This window comes from Rana temporaria, chromosome 2 (assembly GCF_905171775.1).
Source record: "Rana temporaria chromosome 2, aRanTem1.1, whole genome shotgun sequence".
Taxonomy (NCBI): domain Eukaryota; kingdom Metazoa; phylum Chordata; class Amphibia; order Anura; family Ranidae; genus Rana; species Rana temporaria.
The window spans coordinates 489,154,598-489,179,961 of NC_053490.1; the positions used below are offsets into that span (position 1 = coordinate 489,154,598).

The 25,364-nt window shown below is 42.8% G+C and overlaps 1 protein-coding gene across 1 annotated transcript in view; it reads right to left on the reverse strand.

Annotated features, from left to right (window-relative positions):
• The window catches only part of TMPRSS15 (transmembrane serine protease 15), a 505,254-nt gene that overhangs the window by 36,095 nt on the left and 443,795 nt on the right, over nt 1-25,364 (reverse strand). The window contains exon 22 of the mRNA XM_040338815.1: nt 24,455-24,636. Coding sequence (XP_040194749.1) covers nt 24,455-24,636 — 182 coding nt within the window. The remainder of the gene's footprint in view (nt 1-24,454; nt 24,637-25,364) is intronic.

Below are 25,364 nucleotides of genomic sequence, written 5' to 3' on the forward strand. Positions count from 1 at the left end.
GAAAACATTTTATTTTCTAATTTCTCTTAATTAAAATAAATAAGGTTTCTTCATAAATTTAGGCTAAAGTGTTTTCTGTTACATATTTTTGGTAAAAAACAATCTGCATTTTTAGGGCTCATTTACACTGGCTTTGGGTTCAACAAGGCTTCAACAAAGCTTCGGACAGGCTTTGGAAAAGCTCTCTGAACACTAGTCAAAGTCCCTGTCACTAAATAAAATGGTTATCTTACAGTCCTGCATACACCTGCTTTTGCTTTGCTTTGGCTTTGCTTCAAAAATTATACCCCATGTAGTGGTGCTTCAAAGCATCTTCAAAGCCTCTATAGAAGTCTTTGGCAAAGCTCACTTGAAACCTCACTGAAGTCTCACCAAAGCCTCACTGAAGCCTCACCAAAGCCTCACCGATGCCCCATTGAAGCCCCACTAAAGCCCCACTAAAGCCTCACCGAAGCCCCATTGAAGCCCCATCGAAGCTCCACCAAAAACCCCACCAAAGCCTCATCGAAGCCTTATGGAGGCTCCTCCAAAGCCCCACGAAGCCTCAGCGAAGCACCAAGCAAAAGCAAGTGTAAACAGGACTGTAAGCTAACTATTTTTTTTAGTGATTGATTGGGGATCAGAGAGCTTTAACAAAGCGAGTCCTAAGCCATGTTTTGAAGCAAGTGTAAACTAGCCCTTAAGGACACTATACTATTGTGGGCACTAGTATAGTTTGGATCGATATCAAGATACTGATCTGTACAGACACTATACTAGTAATGTCGGTGATCAGCGAATAATAGTGTGATTGTGATAGTGTGGCGGACAATCTAACACTAACTGACACTGGGTGGAAATGACCCTAACTGACTGGCAATGCTGTCACTAGTGACACTAAGGCAGTGATCGGATATAATACTGTATACTGTACTAAAGCCACTGGTCTGGAAGGGGTTAACAGCAAAGGGCAATGAAGGGGTGAATGTGTGCCCAACAGGTGTAATGTGTGTAATATGTGCTGCTTTTACGAACAGATCTTTCTTATTTTTCTCCCTGAAATCAGAGTTGATTTCAGGAAGAAGAAAAAGACAGACCGCTGTCTGCGCACATAGTTCTATGTGTTTGTCAACACTGTGCTGTGATTGGCAACAGCCAATCAGCTGGTTTCAGCCAAAATCATTGGCTGCAGTCTGCTGAAACACTTGTGCTGTGTCACAGCATGGGTCAGCAAGGAGGTCTGCACATGCCTGGCTGTGCCACGTTCAGTAGATTTACTGTGAGTGGGTTGGCAAATGCTTAAAAATTAATTAAATTGTGTTTTTAGTTTGTAGGCTCAGATGCAATTCACTTAAATAATAAAGAAAAGGAAAGAAAGAATTTGCTAGAATTTTAGAACTCTTCAACAAGAAATCCAAGTATTTTTCTCTAAACATTTCGAGTGACCCTTCAGACCCTTTCGCTATTACAATCCAATATCACATTTCAACAGGTCACTATACTCCCATGTTTAGGCATCCATCTTACCTTGACTCTCTTTACCAAGTCATTTATCTCTATATCTTGAAATCTCTTGACAATCTGTTGGTTTTCTGGTGCTCTATCAATAGCTCCTGCTTTGTCAGATTAATGTCATAAAAATTACTTATCTATCTTCTGTATCATACAAAAGAAAGTCTTAAAATGTGTTTGGGGCTTTGGCAGAACCCACGTTAATAAATATATTTAGGCAAAAATGACAAGGTGTCCCTGGGGTCCTACATCTATCCACGTAACTAGACCATGGTCCAAATAGCCTCTCTAATAAAACTATACCCTCCAATGCACTATTATGGATAGTATTAGATATTTTGGACTGCCAGCCCATCTCTTTAGGCTTCATGTACACGGGACGTTGTTCAACCTCTCCTAAACGATTTAACTTGACAGCTAGAAACCAGCATCTAAAAATGGCCACTTAGCCGCGTTTAAATGTCACGTTTAAATGCCTGCGATTGCGTCTAGAAGCATTTGGGGGGGGGGGAAACGCGAGTTACCGCGTTTAGCAGCGTTTGGCGCTTGAAATGCCTCTAAAACACAGCTTCTGAACGAATTTTTTTGGTTTTCAGAAAAAGCCTCTAAACTCAACTGCCTAGAAACGACTATAAACGACCCTGTGTACTAATAAGATAACATAGAGGAGAGTTCCAGAGCAGTTGAAAACAATACCCAACTCCTACTAAACGTCTGTTTACCAGCAACAGTGTACATGAGGCGTTAGCTCCCTCACTGTGAATACCAGTCTACTAAAGGTCTCGTAAAGGTAATAGGTAGCCCCTATTTTAAAACTTCAGATCTGAAACTTAGTGAGATATTCTGGTAAACTTATCTCCGCCTTACAATTTATTAGGTTGTCCCTTGTTTCCATCAGGAATTGAAGGACCCACCCGCTTCTCAACATAACCATGCAACAGATTCTATAATGTTTATTCTCAGCTTAATCTTGTTGGTATAATCACTTTTGACTGATTGCAGGATTCATAAACATATGCCAAACAAGAAAATATTTTCCTATCTCCATCTAGGACATTTTAATGATAAAATGGAAAAGACACATTGTGGGAAAAAAAGGATTCTGCTCATTTTGATGATTTTTGATGATTTCCTGATACATGGAAAGATCTCCCTACTATCACTTACAAACTTTAAGCCTCAAGCCCTGTACACACGGCCGGGTATCTCGTCAGGAGAAAAACATTGGTTTCCCTGACGAGATTCCTTGCAAGCTTTCCTTGCTCGACGAGTATACACACGGGCCATTCAAAAGAACCGCCGTTCTTATGAATGGAAAGAACGCAGTGAGGTCATCAATTGTGATGAGCATGCGCTCCTCACATTTGATGCCATCGCCGCCATCTTGCTACACCCTACACTGCCCTTGTAAGCTACCGCACATGCGTCAAAGTCTCATCGAGCATAAGCGGGCTTACCGGGGACAGATAAGCGTATCCACACGATTGGTTTTCTCGGCAGGAAAACACTGCTGAGAATCCAGACGAGAAAATAGAGAGCAGGTTCTCTATTTTTCTCGTCGAGATTCCCGGCAGATTTCCAGACGAGAAACCATACACACGCACGGTTTTCTCGGCAAAAAGCTCTCCCAGAAACTTTCTTGGCGAGAAAACCGTGTGTGTGTACAAGGCCTAACTGTCAGGATAACTTTGAGGCCTTGTACACACGACTGAGGAACTCGTCGGAAAAGACACATTGTTTTCCTCGACGAGTTCCTTGTTAGGCTTGTCGAGGAACTCGACAAGCTTGCTTTGCGTACACACGGTCAAGAAAAAATCTCCTCGTTCTCAAACGCGGTGACGTACAACACATACAATGGCAGGGGAAGTTCGATTCCACTGGCACAACCCTTGGGGCTGCTTTTGCTAATCTCATGTTACTGCGTGTTAAGTAAAAGTTTGGTAAGAGACGATTTGCACTTTTCAGTCTGTTACAGTGTGAAAAATGTGTTATCTGCATTACAAACGCTACTTTTACCGAAGGTGCGCTCCCGTCTCATACTTCATTCTGAGCATGCACGTGTTTCTTAGCATACACACGATTGTATTTCTCGTCGAAAACCTGCCCGACGAGGAACACGGCAAGGAAATTGAGACTCCTGTCAAGGAAAAAAATAACTTTTCTTTTTTCCTCGTCGAGTTCCTCGACAGTTTCCTCGATGAAAAATGTACACACGACCGGTTTCCTCGGCAAAAAAGCTCTCCCACCAAGTTTCTTGATTGATTCTATCGAGGAAAACGGTTGTGTGTACGAGGCCTGACTCATTATCTTATCTATTTACACATCTCTACTTCCTTATATCTAATACAGCTGTTCCCTCATAAGTCCATGCCTGGAAGAGAGATTTTGAAGCTTATCTGACTAAAGAAGTGTGGGAAGAATCATAGTCCTTTATTGCAAAGAACTCCATCAATATCACCTCTCTAAAAACTCCTAATAAGTACTGTTTTATTGGTACTTGACCCCTGCTAGAAAAGCAAAAATGTACATATTTTCCAAAAATACCAAACTCCTAGAACCATGCTTCATATCTGGTGGACATATCTCAAAGCCTAGCGTTTATAGATAAGAATATACAGTATCACAACATAACTCTACGCATTGATGTTCCCAAATTATCCTTGGAAAGCCATCCTCTTTTAAATCCCAGCAAATGTTCCAAAAAAATCCACAACTCCTGAATACCCACATTTAGTGTGACCAAATAAAACCAGAACAAGGGAGTCTCCTACTTTTTGCTTTCAAAAGGTTGGACCAGATTACAAGATATTTTCATAAATGAAAAACTTGCAGTCATACTCTTGGATAGATATGAATAAATGAGTGACTTGTATAGCGCTACACATGCAAACTAAATCGCATCTAGGCGCTTTTTGCAGCCAGTGTCTTCCTGGCTGGTGCGGTCATTTACCCCGTAGTATCTCAACACGCTTGGGACACACAGTCATACACACATATATACTGGGCTAATTTGGTCAGGATCCAATTAACCTACCAGCATGTCTATGAGAAATATCAAATGGTTTGACAGCTATGGATTGATTTTATCAACCCGCTGTGGTCCAGGTCCTTACATTATATTACTATAACTACCCCCTGGGCTGGCTTAGCCAATAGTTTAACCTTTCATATAGAGAGAGAGAGAGAGAGAGGGTCTCTACCATCCCTTCCCCATGTTTTCCTGTGTCCCACTCTTTATAATTATTTTTAATTGCACTATGTATGCTCTTCCAAGGCTCTTCATCCAGCCCCCACTTCCCCCTCCTCCCTTGTTACCAACCCATGATCCACCAGGTTGTAGACATACATACCATGTTTCCCCAAAAGTAAGACCTACCCTGAAAATAAGACCTACCTTGGTTTTCCGGGAGGGCTGCAATATAAGCCCTATCCTGAAAATAAGACCTAGTTTGAACTAGTTGTCTCCTCCTCTTCTCCTGCCTGTTAGTGGGGAGCCCAGAGCGACACTCAGATCTCCGTCTGCTGCCTGTCAGTGGGGGATCTCGGGCCCCCTCCCTCTGCAATGCTCGGATCGTGGAAGCAAGCTCAGGCAGGCTATGGAAGACCAGATCAGCGCTATACTAAGGTACCTGAAACAATAGATTACAGAAACACACCTTTCCCCTTATATACTACTGTAAAAGAGGGGGATCTAACAGCCCACAACCACTTTACTTTACTTTACTTATTTCACTTCACACAGGGGAATCCTGTCAGGCAGGGAGGGAGAGGGGTAGAGAAGACAGCACATTAAATAGCAAGCCCTACTCCGAAAATAAGCCCTACTGTGTTTTTGGTTGCCAAAATGAATATAAGACCTGGGCTTATTTTCAGGGAAACATGGGACCAATTTACATCTTTGGTGTACCTCTGACACCACTTAAACTAGAACCCCACCACCTCCCATCTCTCCTTTTGACAAAAATATAACCACACTCTCTATTAAGCTTTGGTGTATTCAATCATCATACATAGTACACCCTGGAAACAGTTTTTTCTATCTTTTGTCATCCACCTTAATTTTATTACTTGCGATTTAATGAGATATGCTCTTTTTAGTGTTTGTATTCTTTCATTTATATATATATATATATATATATATATATATATATATATATATATATACACACGCACACATTTTTTTTGTTCTCATATTTAGATACGCTTTAAGGCAGAAAGTGAGCCAGAGGGCAATTTTAAAGCCTTGTTTAATGACATTCTTGTGGGACACTAGTTCAGGCAAACTGCTCTCTTAAAGTGGAGTTCCACCCATAAATATAACATTACATCAGTAGTTTTAAAAAAATGTCTTCAAAGTGTTGTTGCTAGGCAGAATAGTTAATCTTCCCTCTTCCTGCACCTAGGTGCTTAACCTACACCGCACAGACTCCTGGGAATGTAGTGGGTGTAACTTTCCAGGAGTCTGCGCACTCCCCAGTCTTGAAGAATCATGTGACTTGGACAGTACAGGTGCTGAAACCTGATCTGAAACCTATTACACTGCTTGTGCAGCACTGAGCATGTGCGAGATCTGCAAGGCTGAAATCCAGGAAGTCATACAGTCTGGCTTCATGATGCCCACACTTAAGATGGCCCCAGTCAATTTCTATTTTATAAAGTGTCTAAATGCTGTAACAACCTAACAAAATGGACCTTAGTTTACAGACTAACTTTACTAGAATACATTAAGCTTGTGTATTACAGGGGTATTTATATTTAAAAAGTGAAAAGTGAAATTGTGGCCGGAACTCCGCTTTAATCTTATGGAAGCACTGAGCCTGTGTATAAGTATATACTTACCATGACCCTGACTGTCGCATTAGGTGTGCTTAAACCAGCAGGAGTCACTGTAAACCTCTTGCATGCACTGTAATAATGGCCATAGGTTTTTAATGCATTGTGATATAATTTTTCTTTTAATGATGATGTTGTCTCACAGATAGGAAAGTAACATAATTTCAGATGCAGATGTGAATTTGTTTGCCCATAGCTGTATATGAGGTGTAGGCAATCAGTACAAAAAAAAAAAACTAAAATCATTTAAAGCAAGCTTGGCTGTAATAAAAAAATGTTATACAAATGTATCAAATTTAATAAAATAATAAATCTTTTTTGAAAAGAAAATTATGTTCATAATTCCATCTTGGTCTGAAATATATAAGCTTGCCAGTGAGCATTTGAATAAACTGTATCATGCTGTGAGCGTTCCGTCTGACAACATACTGCAGTGTCTTCTTTGTGCTCTTGTCATAGAAATATCTGCAGAATTTATTCTATAATACTGGTGACAAAGGCAGTAAAAACGAGTTCTCTCACAATATACTGCATGTGCTAAAAACAAACCAGTTTAGGAAGCTATAAAATGAATGAAATAAAAATACAGAGAGGCATACATTACAATCATTTCAAAGTGATGGCTAATTCAAAAACTCACCTATGCACTGCTCACGAAATTACCGTACAAAAAAAGTAACAAAATATTGTTGGGGTGTAAATTAGAACCGTGGGGCCCCATTGCAAAATTTTGAGGGGCCCCCATGGTGAAGTTTTTCTGTAGTAGCAGCCAAATTGTGTTATTGATCTTAACCTAAAGTGTTGCTAAATCAGGGAGATGTAAGCTTAGCAAGGCAAGACTACTAGGGACCCTGGAAAAAAAGTTATAGTAGAAATAATAATAATGGCCATTAAGAAGTCTATTTTATGCCAGAAATGTTAACACTTTTGCACACAATGGGCCAGATCCACAGCCAGCGGGTGTAACTACGGATATTCGGATTTAAGTTACACCGCCGGAAAATTTCTACCTAAGTGCCCGATCCACAAAGCACTTACCTAGAAATTTTCTGCGGTGTAACTTAAATCCGGCCGGTGCAAGGCGTGCCCAATCTAATGGGGCGAGTCCCATTTAAATTAGGCGCGCTCCCACGCCGGACGTACTGCGCATGCTCCCGACGCTTTTTTCCCGACGTGCTTTGCGCGGATTTACGTTGCGCCGAGTTTTGAGAATCGCGACAGGGGGTAAAAGAAAAAAAAAGAGTTGCGGCGGGAAAAAAAAAATTTTAAAAAATTTGACAGCGACGCGGGAAAGAAGGGTCTACTTTTACATGGTGTGCTAAGTTTACACTTTGTAAAAGCAGCCCTAATTTTGCGACGGCAAACTAACACTTCCGGAAAAAAACGAAGGGAAAGCTTTGTGGATCTCCGTAAGTGCTAATTTGCATACCCGACGCGGAATTTCGTCGAGAAATGCCCCCAGCGGCGGCCGAGGTACTGCATCCTAAGATCCGACAGTGTAAAACTATTACACCTGTCGGATCTTCTGCCTATCTATGCGTAACTGATTCTGTGGATCAGTCGCATAGATAGAAACAGGGATACGACGGCGTATCAGCAGATACGCCGTCGTATCCCTTTTGTGGATCTGGCCCAATAATCTTATGACCCTACTTTAATGTTTTTGTAGAATTACAACCATCGGCTGTCCCCTAAGGTTTTAGCAGAGAAGAAACTCTGGGATTTGTGACTTCATTGGGCACACAATTATTACACTGTAATAATAAATGTGTACATAGAGGAGGAACTATTTCTATACCGGAAAAAAGTTTAGTTTTCCTTCCAAGTGGTTCAAAGTGGTTGTAAAGGCAGAAGGTTTTTGTCCATTAAGATAAAAAGCCTCCTGTGTGCAGCAGACCCCTCAGTGCACCCAAATACTTACCCGAGGTCCATTTAGATCCAGTGATGTTGCACGAGAGACTCGGCTGTCCTGGTCTCCCCTTCTTATTGGCTGGGACAGAAGCGTGGCACCACTGGCTCCCACTGCTGCCATTCAAAGTCAGTAAGCCAACGAGGAGAGAAAAAGAGAAGGCAAGGCCCCATCTCTGTATCTGAATAGACACAGGGAGCTGTGACTTGGCTCAAATGCCCCCATAGCAAGCTGCTTGCTGTGGAGGCACTCAACAGGAGGGAGGGGCCAGGAGAGCTGAAGAGGGACCTGAGAAGAGGAGGATCTGGCCTGCTTTGTGCAAAACCACTGCACGAAGCAGGTAAGTATAATATGTGTGCTATTTTTAACTAAAACAAAACAAGACTTTAGTATCACTTTAATGCACTCTATGCATTAAAGGGGTTGTAAAGGTAAAAAAAAAAAAAACTAAATATCTTCCTTTACCTTAGTGCAGTCCTCCTTCACTTACCTCATCCTTCCATTTTGCTTTTACATGTCCTTATTTCTTCTGAGAAATCCTCACTTCCTGTTCTTCTGTCTGTAACTCCACACAGTAATGCAAGGCTTTCTCCCTGGTGTGGAGTGTCGTGCTCGCCCCCTCCCCCCAACTTTCTACACAATGCAAATTTGTTTGACGACAGCTATGCCTAAACAAAGCACTAGAGGAAAGGGTAGGAAGCTACATTTGTTTTGGGAGAGAAACCGTATTTAAAGCATTTCCAAGCAAAAATCTACCACAAATCATACCATATGAAGGAAAAGAACTATAAAGGGAACAGTGTGAGAAGTGCAGAGAAGTTTGAGGCTATAGCAGCTGGGCTTTAAAGCGGAGGCTCACCAGATTTTTTTTTTAAAAGCCAGCAGCTACAAATACTGCAGCTGCTGACTTTTAAAAAATGGACACTTACCTGTCCAGGTCGCTCGAGACGTCGCCCGCCGAAGCCGAGCTACCGCTCAGCTCTCGGCTTCCCCCACTGCCATCCTCGGTGAGGGAATCTGGAAGTGAAGCGCTGCGGCTTCACTGCCCGGTCCCCTACTGCGCATGCACGATTTGCGCTGTGCCGTCCTCACTGGTCCCCGCTGTGTTCTGGGAGCCGTGTGTTTCCCAGAACATAACGGGGGGGGGGGGTGACACAAAGGGGCGGGACTCCCGCGGGAGTCTATACCCAGAAGTGGTAAAAAGACCTGTTTTATACAGGTATCTGCACCCCTCCCCCCGAAAGGTGCCACTGGAGGGGGGAGGGTTCCGAAAAGCGGAGGTTCACTTTTGGGTGGACCTCCGCTTTAACCTACTAGGATGTTTTAGGATTGTAGAAGTAAACTGGCACATGCAGACAAGCATACCTCCCAACATTTTGAGATGGGAATGAGGGACACCTACTAGCAAACAAATGTAGGCATATGACACACCTCCTTAAAGGAGAATTAACCAAGAAAAATATTAATTAAATCTACAAGTGCTTTTTTTTTACCACTACTATTCCTTTATATTGGCTTTTAAAATTTGGAAATGCAGCAATTTAGAATTTGGATGAAAAGTTTAGCACTGGGAAACTCTTTTTGAAAGAGAAAAAGTGCATTTTATATACAACTATATGGATCAGACCAAAATGAGGGACAAATGAGGAGGAAAGAGGGACATTGCTCCAAATCAGGGACAGTCCCTCAAAATCAGGGAAAGTTGAGAACAATGGAAAAGAGCCATACAAATGCACAACATAACCACTCTAGACAGGCATGCAGCCTAAAGGGAGAGCAGTGGGCATGTGACCACCCCATTTCCTTCACCCATACCAGGTTGCAAGCCTTTCAACATTGGGGGACATCTTTAAAGGGGGTGGTGGCAATGCATTCCCCTCCTGCAAGGTACCTTATCCCAGCTGCTTGAATGGAACAATTTCAGGAGGAGGCTTCTGTGCTAAAGGGTAGAAGCTGGGTAGAAGTTGTTGGCAGTGGACATTGCAAGACGTTTTCAGTGCTCATAAGTTATTTGTGATTGCTCCCAAGGGCCCAGAGTCTACATAGAGAATGAGAAAATCTATAGTGGCATACTAAACAAAGAGTGATTGCTCTCATAGGGTCACTAGAATTTGTTTGGATGTTCCTGAAGGACCAACAACAACCTTAATTGGCGCTAGTAATTCTTTTATTTCCAGTGTCTATTGGGCAAAAAAACCCATAAAAACTGAAAGTGACTTCTACCCAAGAGTCTGTTAGGTAGATTCAGTAAGAGTTAGGCCGACTTATCAGTAGATAAGCCGACCTAACTCAGAATCTACGCCGACTTATGTTTAAGCGTATGCTCAAACAGAGATACGCTTAAACATATCTAAGATACGACGGCTTGCGCCGTCCTACCTTAGATTGCAATATTTTGGATGGCCGCTAGGTGGCGCTTCCATTGCGGTCGGCGTAGAATATGTAAATGAGAAGATGAGAAATGAGAAGATACGCCGATTCACGAACGTACGCCCGGCTGACGCAGTACTTTTACGTGGTTTACGTAAGAGATAGGCCGCGTAAAGTTAGAGCTAGGCCCTATTGGTAGTAATGTCAAGTATTGCCGCCGTTCCCGCATCGAAAATCAAATTTTTTACATTGTTTGCGTAAGTCGTCTGTGAATCGGGATTTACGTAGTTTACGTCCACGTCAAAATCAATAGGCCCGTGCGGCGTACTTAGCCGCAATGCACACTGGGAAATATAGGCGCCCGGCTCTTGCGCAGTAAAAAAAATGTAAAAAACGTGAGGTCAAGCGCTATTAACATAAAACACGCCCCCCTCAAACACATTTGAATTAGGCGCCCTTACGCCCGCCGATTTAGGCTACGCCGACGTAACTTAGCAGGCAAGTACATTGTGAATCATGTACTTGCCTCGCTAACTTACGGCGGCGTAGCTTAAATTCCTTTAGCTACACCGCAGCAAAGTTACGCCAACGTACCTGAATCTACCTATGTGTGTATAATGAGAACATAAGCCTGCCCTTATGTACATATAGTAATTGCAAATCACTGTATGCAGAGAAACAAAAAAAAAGATTTAAAAACATTAGATCATATTGAAAGATTGCTTTCTTCAAGCATACCTCCTTTATTTGTATATCTAAAAGAATACTGAAAATGCTATGACATCCCCTTTATGTTAGCGTCTCTGTTTTACAAGGTTAATGTTACTCCTGTTCAAACACACGCATGATGCACATAATGCTTCCAAACCACTGTTTGCCTGATGTCCAGGGGAACAGAGGAGGAGGTGAGCTTGTAATTCAATGCTGTCCCTAGAGAGCTTTGACAGAAATAAAAATCTAATAATTCCTAATGGCATTAATGGCCCTTGACCAAACCAGCTATCATCCTCCCTTTCATCAAGGAATATTAGGGAAAAAAATATTTAACTCAAAAGGGATGTTTTTTCTTTTTGCTTCTTGTGCAGCACCTATCTCAGTAACTTTACTAGTCTGCATACTGTAAATGCATGCCTGACATGTTACAATACATGGAACAATATTTGTACATAAAAAAAAAGCTGCATGTTTTATTATTAAAAGCAGTGTTTAAAGTATAACTAAAGGCAAACCGTTTTATTTTAATTTTGGATAGAATGGAGAGGGATAAGAACACCTGTCAGGCCCCGTACACACGACAGAGGAACTCGACGTGCTTGGCACGTCGAGTTCCTCGTCGAGTTTTGGGATGAAGCCGCCGAGGAGCTCGGCGGGCCGGCTTCTCCCATAGAAGAACGAGGACAACGAGAAAATAGAGAACATGTTCTCTATTTTCTCGTCGAGTTCCTCGGCGGCTCCATCGAGCCAAAACTGTACAGACGACAGAGTTTCTCGGCAGAATCCGGGTTTTGACCGAGTTTCTCTGTGAATTCTGCCGAGAAACTCTGTCGTGTGTACGAGGCCTCACATTTGTATTGCTGTCTGTGACCCCATCAGTGGTGGAACAACCAGGCTCGCAACAGTTACACTTGCAACGGGGCCCTGGAATTCCGCCACTGCGAGGGGAGCCCGAGTGGGTTGCTAGTCGCACAGCTCTGAGCTAAGAGTGTCTATCTCATGGAACAGCACAGAGCCGGCTTTGACAGTTCTATCTCCCTCTCCTTCCCCTCTTGCCCGGGATGAGAGAGGACACAGCCAATCTTCTCCCCCCTCCCCTCTCCTGTGTGATGTTCCATGAGAGAGACACTGTCAGTTCAGAACTGTGCTGAGAAGGCAGATGGCACTGATGAGTACTGATAGGAGGCATTGATGAGTACTGATAGGAGGCATTGATGAGCTCTGATAGGAGGCATTGATGGGCACTGATAGATGGCACTGATAGGAGGCACTGATGAGCACTGATAGGAGGCACTGATGGCCACTTATAGGAGGCACTGATGAGCACTGATAGGAGGCATTGATGGACACTGATAGGAGGCACTGATGAGCACTGATAGGAGGCACTGATTGGCACAGATAGGCTGCATTGATGGGCACTGATAGGCAGCACTAATGTTCACTGATAGGATGTACTAATGAGCACTGATAGGTGGCATTGATGGGCACTGACAGGTGGCACTGTGGGGCACTGATGATCACTGATAGTCAGAACTCATACACAGCATTGATGAGCACTGATGGGCATTGAGCACTGATAGGTGGCACTGATAGATACTGATAGGTGGCATTGATGAGCACTAATAGGTGGCACTGATGAGCACTGATAGGCAGCATTGATGAACACTGATAGATGCTGAAAGGCAGCATTGATGAGCACTGATAGATGGCACTGATGGGTAGCATTGAAGAGAACTGATAGGTGGCACTGATGGACGCTGTTAGGCAGCATTGATGAGCACTGATAGGTAACACTTGTAGGCGGAATTGATGGGCACTAATAGGCAGCACTGATAGGTGGCATTGATGAGCACTGATAGGCAGCACTGATGAGCACTAATAGGTAGCATTGATGAGCACTGATAGGTGAAGATTGAAGATTGGGGCACTGATTATCAGTGTAAACAATTTACTGACATTCTTGATGATTAATGGCAGTCCTTTCCTCCCACAGACACAACATGGGAGGAAAAGGCTGCAGATAACCGGCAAGTCTGTTTACATGTGATCAGCTCATCACATGGTAAAGGGCCGCTGTGATTGCGCTGGATGCACGCCCCAGGGGGCAGGTGAGAAGCAGGGTTCTGAGAGGATGTCCATGGGCACCCTCCCAAAATTGGAAGCCCAGGGCTAGGATGGAAGTGGGGCAGGGAGTCCCATCATGGCTTCTTGCACCTGGAGCCCTTAAGGTTCTAGTTACACCTCTGGACCCTGCTAGGGTCTCTATCTGTCCTGTTATCACCAAAAGTTAAAAGAATGCATTAAGGTGAGAAACCTTGAGTTTTTGGTTGTCCCCAGAACAGTAATAGAGGGAAACCGTCCACTGGGGACAATCTCAACCAGAGATTTCCTCTTTAAAGGGATTTCCTCTATTTTTAATGTTTAGGCTATGGGAGAAGAAGTGAATTCCCCCCAATGAAAAACAGGTGCAAAAAAAAAAAAAAAAAACTGACAGGTGTTTAAACCCTCCCTTACTCTATCCAAAAAAAAAGATTTACCTAGAGCTCTGCTTTAAGCTCCTTTCCAGTAACGTTGCCTAGGCTGATGATATCCGTTGCCTAGGCTGAAGCATACATGCCTACATATGCCATGCATAACTCTTGGGTGTACCAAGCCAGTTTCCAAAGCGGTCCACCTGCAAGAATGGTGTGGATGTTGGTATAGATATGGTCTTGCGGTTGGACTGCTTTGACACTGGCTTGGTACATCTAAGGTTTATGCATGGCATATGTAGGCGTGTATGCTCCCATAGTTGTCCCTTTGGATTTGGCTGCCCATTGATTCTTTAAGTAAATATATACATTGGTTATATGCTGATTTAAGCCATTATAGACCATTAGAATATATGATGGTGTAATTCCTGCATCTTAGTACATCATTTTGTTATTGTAGGTAGTTTACCGGGGGGCATATGCCCCTTGCCTTGGCCATGATCCGATGTCCACCAGACTAGGTCAATAACTCTGACACTGTTGACCATTTGGATGATGGTCTTATTTTCATTGCGATGCTGTGGGCCACACACAGTTACATTTATGTAATTGGTGAGCACCTATGTTAATGTTATCATATGTATTTTGAGAAATGTGAAAAAAGTGATATGAAAACAATATTAATGTGATTATAATGATGTTTTCTGTAATCTGATTGACAAATTTAGGTGCATGAAGAGTTGCCAAGAAGAAGCAGACCCATTGTTCTGCGAAACGCGTCTGTAAAAGTAATCTGTAATAAAATTAAACATGTTTACCACTATATTATTGTGTGCTTACCTCAGTGACAACTTCACATCCTTTAAAGTCCCATTACCCTATGGGAGAGTGGGTTCTCCTAATTATTTTCCAATACACTCTACAGGGTTGTGGATGTGATCAGTTGTCCCTAGAACGGGTCTAACAACCTTATACGAGTCGTACACACTAGTAGAGCTGACAGATTCTGTCGAACCGACTCCAGTACACAGAATGTTGGATGTTTCTATTGAACCGGCCAATGCCACCTGACATGGTGACATTCGGCCTATGTGTACTAGGCTTAAAGGGGTCCTATGCATTAAGGTGAAAAAACACCTTGCTGTGTCCGGCCCCCAAGTTTTACTTACCTGAGCCCCGAATTTCCGTAACTGCGATCCCACGTCGCTGTCCTCATGGCTTCTTGGCTCTTCATTGGATAGATTGATAGCAGTGCAGCCATTGGCTTCTGCTGCTATCAATCAAATCCAATCAAGCGGCCGCTGGGGGAAGGGGCTGAGTCATACACTTGGCGGCTATGGAGGCTGAGTGTATAACACAGGAGCATGCCCGCAAGGTAACCCCCTCGGGATAGAGCTTCCCAGAGGGGGTTATCTAATGCGGGGAGCTGCCGAAATAGCTGCTGTGGGACCCCAGAAAGGGTCGATCGGGGGCCACACTGTGCAAAACAAACTGCACAGTGGAGGTAAGTATAACATGTTTGTTATTTAAAAAAAAAACTGAACCTCTAGTATCACTTTTAGCCCTGGTTCACACTGGTACGATTTGAGATGCGATTTGACATGTCAAATCGCATCTCAAATCGGCGGCATTTCCCGGCAATTGTTGGCAATGGCACCGTCCTAATCGGTGCAACGCCGCATCTGCGGTGCTGCACTAATTTCAAAAAGTAGTTCCTGTTCTACTTTTTGCGATTTACATTGACATCTGTGTAGAAACCTGAACAGATGTCTCTGAAATCGCAAACCCGAAATCGGGACTGACAAGTGGGAGTGAAATTGTGCGAGTTCAGCTGAACTCGCACGGCTTCACTCCCTCAGCCCAGTGTGAACCTGGGCTAAGAGAGGGTTAGAACCCATGTCAGTTTTTTTTCTCCATCTGTGTCCCACTGAAGAGATTTTCCCTCACTTCCTGTCCCATAGCCAGACAGAAAGTGAGAGGAAATCTCTACAAACTAAGGGAATTCCTTGGGGACCCCCAGGTAATTAGAACTAGTGTCCCCATTGGAAGATTTCCCCTCTATTACTTTTCTGGAGACAACCCAAAATGTTGTATTTTCTTTAACTTTCACTGATAATGATAAACAGGACAAATAGAGAGGGTGAATCTCCTTCACGGGAGAATGAAAAGCAATGAAAACTGACAGGTGCTTTAATCCCGCTCCACGCTATGAGATGGAAAAATTAAGTTTTGCCTTTAGTTATACTTTAACCACTTCAGCCCCGGAGGATTTGGCTGCCCAAAGACCGGGGATTTTTTTGTGATTCGGCACTGCATTGGTTTAACTGACAATTGTGCGGTCGTGCGACGTGTCACATAAACAAAATTGACGTCCTTTTTTTTCCCACAAATAGAGATTTCTTTTTGTGATATATGATCGCCTCTGTGGTTTTTATTTTGTGCGCTATAAACGAAAAAAGAGCGATTAAAAAAAAAAAAAAAGCAATATTTTTTACTTTTTGCTATAATAAATATTCCCAAAAATATATAAAAAAACGATTTTTTTCCTCAGTTTAGGGCGATACGTATTCTTCTACATATGGTAAAAAAAATTCAATAAGGTTATTGATTAGTTTTCACAAAAGTTATAGTGTCTTACAAATAGGGGGTAGTTTTATGGCATTTTTATTATTAATTGTTTTTTTTTTACTAGTTATGGCGGCGTTCTTATTGTGACTGTGACATTATGGCGAACACATCAGACACTTTTGACGCTATTTTGGGACCATTGTCATTTATACAGCGATCAGTGCTATAAAAATGCACTGATTACTGTGTAAATGACACTTGCAGTGAAGGGGTTAACCAGTAGGGGGCTAGGAAGAGGTTAAGTGTGTCCTAGGGAGTGATTCTAACTGTGAGGGGTCTGGGCTACATGTGACATGATACTGATCACTGCTCCCGATTACAGGGAGCAGTAGATCAGTGTCCTGTCACTAGGCAGAACAGGGAAATGCCTTGTTTACAAAGGCATCCCCCCCATTCTGCCTCTCCATGCCATGATCACGGGACACCGGCGGACATCGACTCCGTGGGTCCCGCGGGCCCGGCAGATTCAAAGTAACGTACCTGTACATTGCTTTGCCTGCCCGTGCCATTCTGCCAATGTATATGTGCGTTAGGCAGCCGGCAAATGGTTAATATAAAACTTACAGTATATATAAAACAATGCATTCCTTTTCTTAACTTGCTAGCAACTCTTTAAGACAGTGGGTGAGATTCCAGATCTTCCATCATTATGGCTTTGTGCGAGAATTGCTTTTAGCTTTCACACTGCAGCCATTCACATCTGGCTTGTGAACCTGGCCTCCCATTTCTGGTGATAAATACTCGCAGGTGTGAAGATGTAATAGTTTATCTGGTATTAGAGATGCTGGTTAGCACAAATGTCAGTGAAGGATTGTTATAGTGAAGGGAAATCTGTGAATCTCACAAACAGCTCAGCATTATTTTGCTGAATATAGATAGTGTGATTGTGTGTTTTCTTTTATTTATTTAAATTCTATCTTTAGAGCATGTGCTTTTGAGCTGTGTTAAATGATCACCATATTCTAAACAGTCTTACCTGTTCAGATATTATTTAGAGTTTAAAGTTATTGTAAAGGTAACTTTAATAAAAAAAACAACAAACATGTCTATACTTACCTGCTCTGTGCAATGTAATTGCACAGAACAACCACAAACTTCCTCTTTTTGGTCCTGGCGCTCCTGGCCCCTCCCCTCTGTCCAGTGCCCCAAAGGGAAGCGGCTTCCCATGGGTGCACTCATGTGTGCTCACTCCTGAGCCCCGCTGCTGCGTCCTTTGACTCTTCCAGTTTATTTAGACTTGGTTTAGTTCAGAACGAAACGCGTCGGGAGAAGACACTGACCTTTCTGCCAGTTTTATGTTCAAGCACTTTTTTAACTCCAGTCACATGTGAGTGCAATCTTTCCCCTTGTATAATAAATTATTGATTCACATACAATATCACGCTATGTGTGTTTCAATTTTCAATTCTTCCCTGGTAACCATTTCCATCCTGAACCTGAGAACTTTTACCAGCACTGTTCAATCGGCTCTACATAGAAGCAAGGATCTGTGCAGCATATGTTTCTTTCCTTCAACGGATGTTACGGGGTTCCCTGATACCCCACAAGCCTGCAAGACTTGATAGGTATACACCTAATCGGGTCTCATCATCTGGTAAGCAGATCTTTATTTCCATTTCCACTGTCAAGGATTTTGCATTGCTCATTGACCGTCCGTTCCTTCAAGGGTTAGGATTGTATCGTGGACTGTGGTTTATTTCATCACTTTGAAACTGCCTTACCATATGGACTTTTGCTATTAGACTTTTAATTTTATTTTAGCGCCACACTTTTACTGTGTTCTGTTTAGTTCAGATTTGAGCAAAATGGAAAACTATCAATAAGTTTGAATCAGAAATAAATTCTGTCAGAAATGTAATCATATTTGATCGATTGCACTATGAGGTTGCCCAGTGGAAAGAGATCCAATGGATAATTTAGGATCATAGCTTACAGCTATTGATCAAATTACATTTTGTAATGTGTGGCATATTGATCAATTGTGTTGGCAACTGTTGATTGATTATTCCTGTCGGAAGAGGTCAATCAGAGAATAAATTCATCATTTAACAAAGAGTGTGTGGTCACTATTAAATGTAGCACCCTGCTCCTGTTGAGTAGGCGCTATTTTGTAAATGTAGTTACCTGAGCTGTAGTTTAGCTCAGAGGATTATACCAAATTGTGGGTTTCTGTTCCAGTCCAGCTGTGTTGCACATGTTCCCCTTGCCTGCAGGTGTCGCTGTCACTGGGAGTCAAGGTTGGAAATGCAATTGGCTGGGTGCATTGGGTGCCTTCTTCCCAGAAGCAGCCCAGTGGGTGTGGTCAACCCGCTCTGCATTCTGGGGGAGGGTACTTAAGGGACAGACACCGTTCTGGCGGGTTCTTCCGATCCTGACCTGATGGCCCTCCTGGCCTCAGGGATGCGCTGACAGTTTTTCCAGTCTCGGGGCCTGCTGGTCCGAGGCTTCACAACTGAGAGTGGGCCCTGAAGTTTCTGGGGCCTACTGGTCCAGGGCTGGTACTGTGCTGTCTTGCCTGCGGGAAGAAGCCGAGCAATTGGGGACATAATTAAAGGACGCATCCGGACCAACTTGTCTCACCGTGCTGCCAGCCTGGCTGAAAGATCCTGGTACCGTGAGCTGTGTACTTTCTTTGAAATTTCGCTAAGTGTGTGTGTGGTTGCACGATCCTGTGGCAGATGATTGTGTAACGACTCAACAAAACTCATCAAGTCTGTGGCAGAGACTTTGAACAAGCTTCGCACCGGCTGCTAGGTCAGTGAGAGTGGGCCTATCCGATAGTGGCTAAATCCAGTGTGGGACCGATTTGTCCTCTGGATCTAAGACTGTACCCGTGATCTGCAAAGCAAGGTACCTCAATTTTCCCTATCCCTCTATCCCTCTGTTGGAGAACCTGTTTAATAAAACTCTTGAAGAGGTAAAGAAACCGAAGTGTTGGTGCGGACATTCTTTTTGAATAACTTTTCAGGAGGGACCCCTAGGATGAGTGTGAACAGTAAGGTAACGGCAGGCCCAAAATGAAACCAGCAGCTCCTTCTGGGGTAGTGCTACATAAAGTGGCTGTAAAGCCTAAATGCATTTTATGTGTAAAATGTGAAAGTGTCTGCGCTGTAAAAAACCTGGAATGGGGGAGGGAAAGGGGAAGGGGTGAGTGGACAGAATTCCGTGGACCAGTGAGATAGTAGGTGTATTAACACAATGGAAGTGACCCACAATGGAAAATAAAATAGGTGTGGTCTAGCCTAAACTGTGTAACAGAAAACACATAAAAAATCTTCAAAATATCAAAGGTGAATGATGGAAATAAGTATATATAAAATTGGCAAGATTTAAATAAAAGGTGGAATCTTGTAGACAATATTGGAGTGCAGTCCAAAAAAACAAACAAATAAAAAGTGACTGGTAGGTAAATGAGTGATTGAGTATAGGAAATGCCAAACTCAGGTGAATGAAGGTGTGTGATCAGGTAGGTCCACACACCGTGCACCCTTCACCGATAGTGAATCAAATGGCTTACCTCTCTACTCACATACAGACCCAAATCAGTCACTGTACCAGCTGGCTGTTAAATGGATATCTGCTTGTCTCAATCGTGGTGCATACCTCAGAGTATAAGATCCCCATGTCCACAGCGCTTCTTCGGTTTCTGGGTCAGAGGTCCTTCCAGTTATATGGATCTCCTCAAGTGGCCATCAACTCATGTAAACATCGCTTCTCTGTCCTTCCACAGGTATGCTGCTACTTTACACAGCCACCTAAAACTGATTGATTGCTCTGTCAATGATCGGCTGCTGCTATTCACCACCTTTCAGGTGGTGAATAGCAGCAGCCGATCATTGACAGAGCAATCAATCAGTTTTAGGTGGCTGTGTAAAGTAGCAGCATACCTGTGGAAGGACAGAGAAGCGATGTTTACATGAGTTGATGGCCACTTGAGGAGATCCATATAACTGGAAGGACCTCTGACCCAGAAACCGAAGAAGCGCTGTGGACATGGGGATCTTATACTCTGAGGTATGCACCACGATTGAGACAAGCAGATATCCATTTAACAGCCAGCTGGTACAGTGACTGATTTGGGTCTGTATGTGAGTAGAGAGGTAAGCCATTTGATTCACTATCGGTGAAGGGTGCACGGTGTGTGGACCTACCTGATCACACACCTTCATTCACCTGAGTTTGGCATTTCCTATACTCAATCACTCATTTACCTACCAGTCACTTTTTATTTGTTTGTTTTTTTGGACTGCACTCCAATATTGTCTACAAGATTCCACCTTTTATTTAAATCTTGCCAATTTTATATATACTTATTTCCATCATTCACCTTTGATATTTTGAAGATTTTTTATGTGTTTTCTGTTACACAGTTTAGGCTAGACCACACCTATTTTATTTTCCATTGTGGGTCACTTCCATTGTGTTAATACACCTACTATCTCACTGGTCCACGGAATTCTGTCCACTCACCCCTTCCCTTTTCCCTCCCCCATTCCAGGTTTTTTACAGCGCAGACACTTTCACATTTTACACATTACCATTTTTTTGTCTTAAGAGGACAACATTCCTGTTGTTTGCTGCAGTATTCACGCCCACCCCACCCACTGCCCCTTCTCTGGCCCACTCCCCCTCACCTATATCCCATACAGCGCAGGAGTTTACCTAGTACCTAAATGCATTTTACCTTAACGCATACCTTGCATTAAGGCTACTTTCACACTGCAGGCGCGTTGGCTCCAGTTAGAGCTAGGCAACCCATATCTGGATTCCTAAAATGAGTACAGGAGGTCCATAGAGGATCTGACCTGGAGGCATTCTGTAAAGAGGCTGGCTGGTACTACATGAGAGCATTAAGGACCCATAGCCATTGAGTACAAGCAGTAAAGATCCTAGAGACTGTCCTTGTCACTTTTGGGAGAACTCTCCAGTTTGCTGACTCAGGCTGTTCCTTCGCAAAGGGATCAATTGAGTTATAGTTCATCAAAGACTCAATACAAGAGGGTGCTTGCACCCTGAAGAAACAAATCAGTTACAGGTGTCCTCCATCGTATTTATGCTAGTTTGGAGTATCCCAAGGCTTACCCACACCCTACCCATGTTTAAATCAGCAAATAAACTGCATAAAAACTAGTGCTGTCAGTTGAATACTTTGAAGTGCAAAGGAGGGCTCGGAGGTCTTTTAGACCCCCGATCCCTCCATAAAGAGTACCTGTCACCACCTATTGCTGTCACAAGGGATGTTTACATTCCTTGTGACAGCAATAAAAGTGATCAAAATGTAAAAAAAATAAAAAACACAATTTAATATTATAAAAAATAAATAAGAAAACAAAAACATTTTTTTTTAAAGGGTAAACCTCCTTAATGGCGCGATTAATCGTGAGTTAACTATGACATTAATGCGATTAATCGCGATTAAAAATTGTAATCGATTGACAGCACTAATAAAAACATACACCACCTGTTTCCTGAATTAAATGACTTTGAACTACTGTGTGTCTGGCTGGCATGGGCCCTACTAAGAATGGAACCTGGGATAATACAGCCAGTCCGGTTTGGAGTCTGTGCTACATAGATATGAATGCTCAACTAAAAGTGTACATATTTACATACATGGTGGAAGACAGAGGTATTTTTTGCAGGGTGTATCATTCTTCCTTGTCAGTGAGTCTTCCGTCCTAAATCTATAGGTTATTGAAGTCAGAACTAACTTGGTAATCTATCATCAGTTGGCCAGCTAACCACTTGTATCACTATTAGGGCTCATTTACACTTGCTTCGGCTTCAACACACATTAACGGCTAGTTTACACTTGTTTCAAAACAAGGCTTCGGACATGCTTTGTTAAAGCGCTCTGAATGCTAGTCAAAGCTCCTGTCACTAAATAAAATGGTTGACTTATAGTCCTGTTTACACCTTGCTTTTGCTTTGCTTTGCTTTGCTTCAAAAATGATACCCCATGTAGCTGTAGTGGTGCTTAAGGCATCTTCAAAGCCTCCAAAGAAGTCTATGGCAAAGCTCACTTGAAGCCCCACTGAAGCATCACTGAAGCCCCACTGAAGCATCACTGAAGCCCCACCAAAGCCCCACCAAAACCTCATTAAAGCCCTACCAAAGACTCAACAAACCCTTATCGAAGCACCAAGCAAAAGTAAGGTGTAAACAGTACTGTAATCTAACCATTTTATTTAGTGACAGGACCTTTGACAGGAGAGCTTTAAGAAAGCGTGTCCGAAGCCATGTTTTGAAGCAAGTGTAAACTAGCCTTTAAGTTGTAATGCAGGCATACCCCACTTTGAAAGTGCACAATGGGGTTTATTTACTAAAGCTAGAAAGTGCAAAATCAGGCTCACTTCTGCATAAAAACCAATGAGCTTCCAGGTTTTATTACCAAAGCTTAATTGAACAAGCTGTGGTTGGAAGCTCATTGGTTTCTATGTAGAAATGAGCCTGGTTTTGCGCTTTCCAGCTTTAGTAAACAAACCTCATTGTGTACTTAAAAGTGGGGTATGCCTGTAATAAACGTCACAGCCTCTAGGGGAACACTTTAATGGTAAAACAGCTCTTATATGAATTTAAGTGATACTAGAAGATATCCTTATTCTCCAAAAATTATCCATACACATCCACTACTTAAAGGAGAAGTATAGCCAAAGCTTGTTTGGCTGTACTTCTCTTATGGATCTCAGAAATATAATTTGTTTTGCGTCACCAATGTCAATGTGACGTCATCAATGTCAGTCCAGGCGCCATGTCATCCCGACCACAGAGTCTGGATCCGTCAGGTGCCTGTACTGACACCCAGCTCAACCTCTCAGCGAGCCAATGAGAGCCTGAGCTGGCCACTCTGCCCCCTCCACAGCCCAGCACTCCAGTGAGCGAGGAGGGAGAAGAGCAGAGAGCTGTGACTGACATTCTACAGTTCTCTGCTTACAGAGGTCTGAAAACCGAGCAATCTGCTGTGTTCAATTGCTTGGTTCTCAGTGTAGAGGCGCCAAGGGACAGGTGCAGCATCGGACCAATGCTGCATCCACCTAGGTAATTATGAATGTGCAAATTCCAAATTCCATTGCTTCTCTTTTATTGGCCCTCACTTCTATTTATTTGGAGCATGGGGTGCACCTTAGTTGCAGTCATGTACACTGCTCTATGCACACTAACAAATCCCATAGTCCATCTTGGGAGTGAGCAAGAGAGGGTGGCTACATTCTTACATACAGTGGGACCATAAGGAATAAATGTAGCCATCCTCTAACAGGAAGTTGGATCATAGCAGCAAAAATTAATTTGAAGATTTAGAGTAGTCTGAGAGCAAAAGAAGGTACTCTTTTTATTTAAGAATACATACTTGTCTCAAATTCTTTTTTTTTAAAACCCAAGTTTAGTGTCACTTTAAGGTAGGGTGACCAGACAGTCCCTGGATTGAGGATACTGTCCCCAGACCAACTCTGTCCCCGGTTTTGTCCCCGGATTGGATTTGAACAGGGGCTGGGGCAATTTAAGACAGTCAGAGCAGAATAAAAAAAAAAAAATCAGAATTACACCCCCCTCCCGCTCCGCCACTCCTAGTAGGGTGTATTTTGTTCCATTATCTGTGCCCCTTTCCAATGATCATGTGCTGGTCAGAGTGGAGGGAATATTTCTTCAGTTTCAGGTGCATGCCCATTCAGCTCCGCTCGCATGTTCTTCTGCCTTGGCTCAAGTCCCGGCCAGCCGCCTGCCTGCTTATCTCCTTGCCTTCCCTGGCAAAGTGATCTTCCTCCGCACCCCACCCATTAGTAGCCAGGGCCCGAAGAGTAAGACTTAAAGGTTTATGAGGCGGGCTGCGATAGGCAGAGAGTCGCTTTAATTCCGCTATTGCTAGTAAAAAAAAAATATGTCCCCGGATTTAATTTTAAAAATCTGGTCACCTTACTTTAAGGTAAATTGATAATTCTTATATAGCATACTCTGAGTTGGCTAAGCATTTGCTGGATGGCATTAGCAGTTCACTAATTTGTTTCTAGTGTTGCCTGGCACTATACTATTATCTCCTTACCTGTATAATTAACCTTAACATTTAGATGCATCATGACTATGTCGCTGTTTTTTGTGCGTTTGTTGTAATGTGGGTTTATGATGATCTGGTCAATCCATCTGGTTTCCGTTTGCGGGTAGCCGAGATTAGCACTGTTATGCATTCCTAGATTGGCTTTCCATTTGGATGGTACCAAGTTCCTCCTGCAAATCACAAAGAAAAAGTTTAGAATTGCAAACGGCTGAATGCTTCCATCTCTATGTTCTGTGTTAATCTTTGACCTCTTTTGCAGTACACATAATTCAAGCTTTGTATCGGATTAAGTGAGATAGTTTATTATAATTGGAAAGCACTTAATGTTTTCTGACTGCTCCACGGGACACAAGTTCCCTAACACAATTATCATCAGATCCCTTGATTACAGCCAGAAAGCAATAAATTATAACAGTAGCGGCAAAAACAAAGCAGTTATAAAAGGTGTTAATAATTGAATTATTAAAAACAGCTAAGTTAAAAATCTCACGCCAATTAGTCATCAGCCTCCTGATGCAAATGATTAGTAGTATGCTTGGGTTGAGAAACGATTGGTTTGAGAGACCAGTTTCTTGGCACCTCCACTCTGCATGGAGAGGGGCTAAAAAGCAGTAAGCAGTGCAGATGAGATCTGCCTTACAACCAACTGGGACATCATTTACATATCGCTAAAGGCTTTATCTGTGAACCGCACATTTCCTGCAAGTCGATATTATATGTTAACCAAACATATGAATATAAATAACTTGGGCTGTGGCTGGTTGCAACAGCAGCTGTTTTAATATTGATTTTTCATTTTGGAAATGTGAACAAGGATAGGCTGTCAAACAATGACAATACTAAAGGAGGAAGGAGTGCACCAAAATACATTTAGATATGATTTCTGTCCAGACAAATA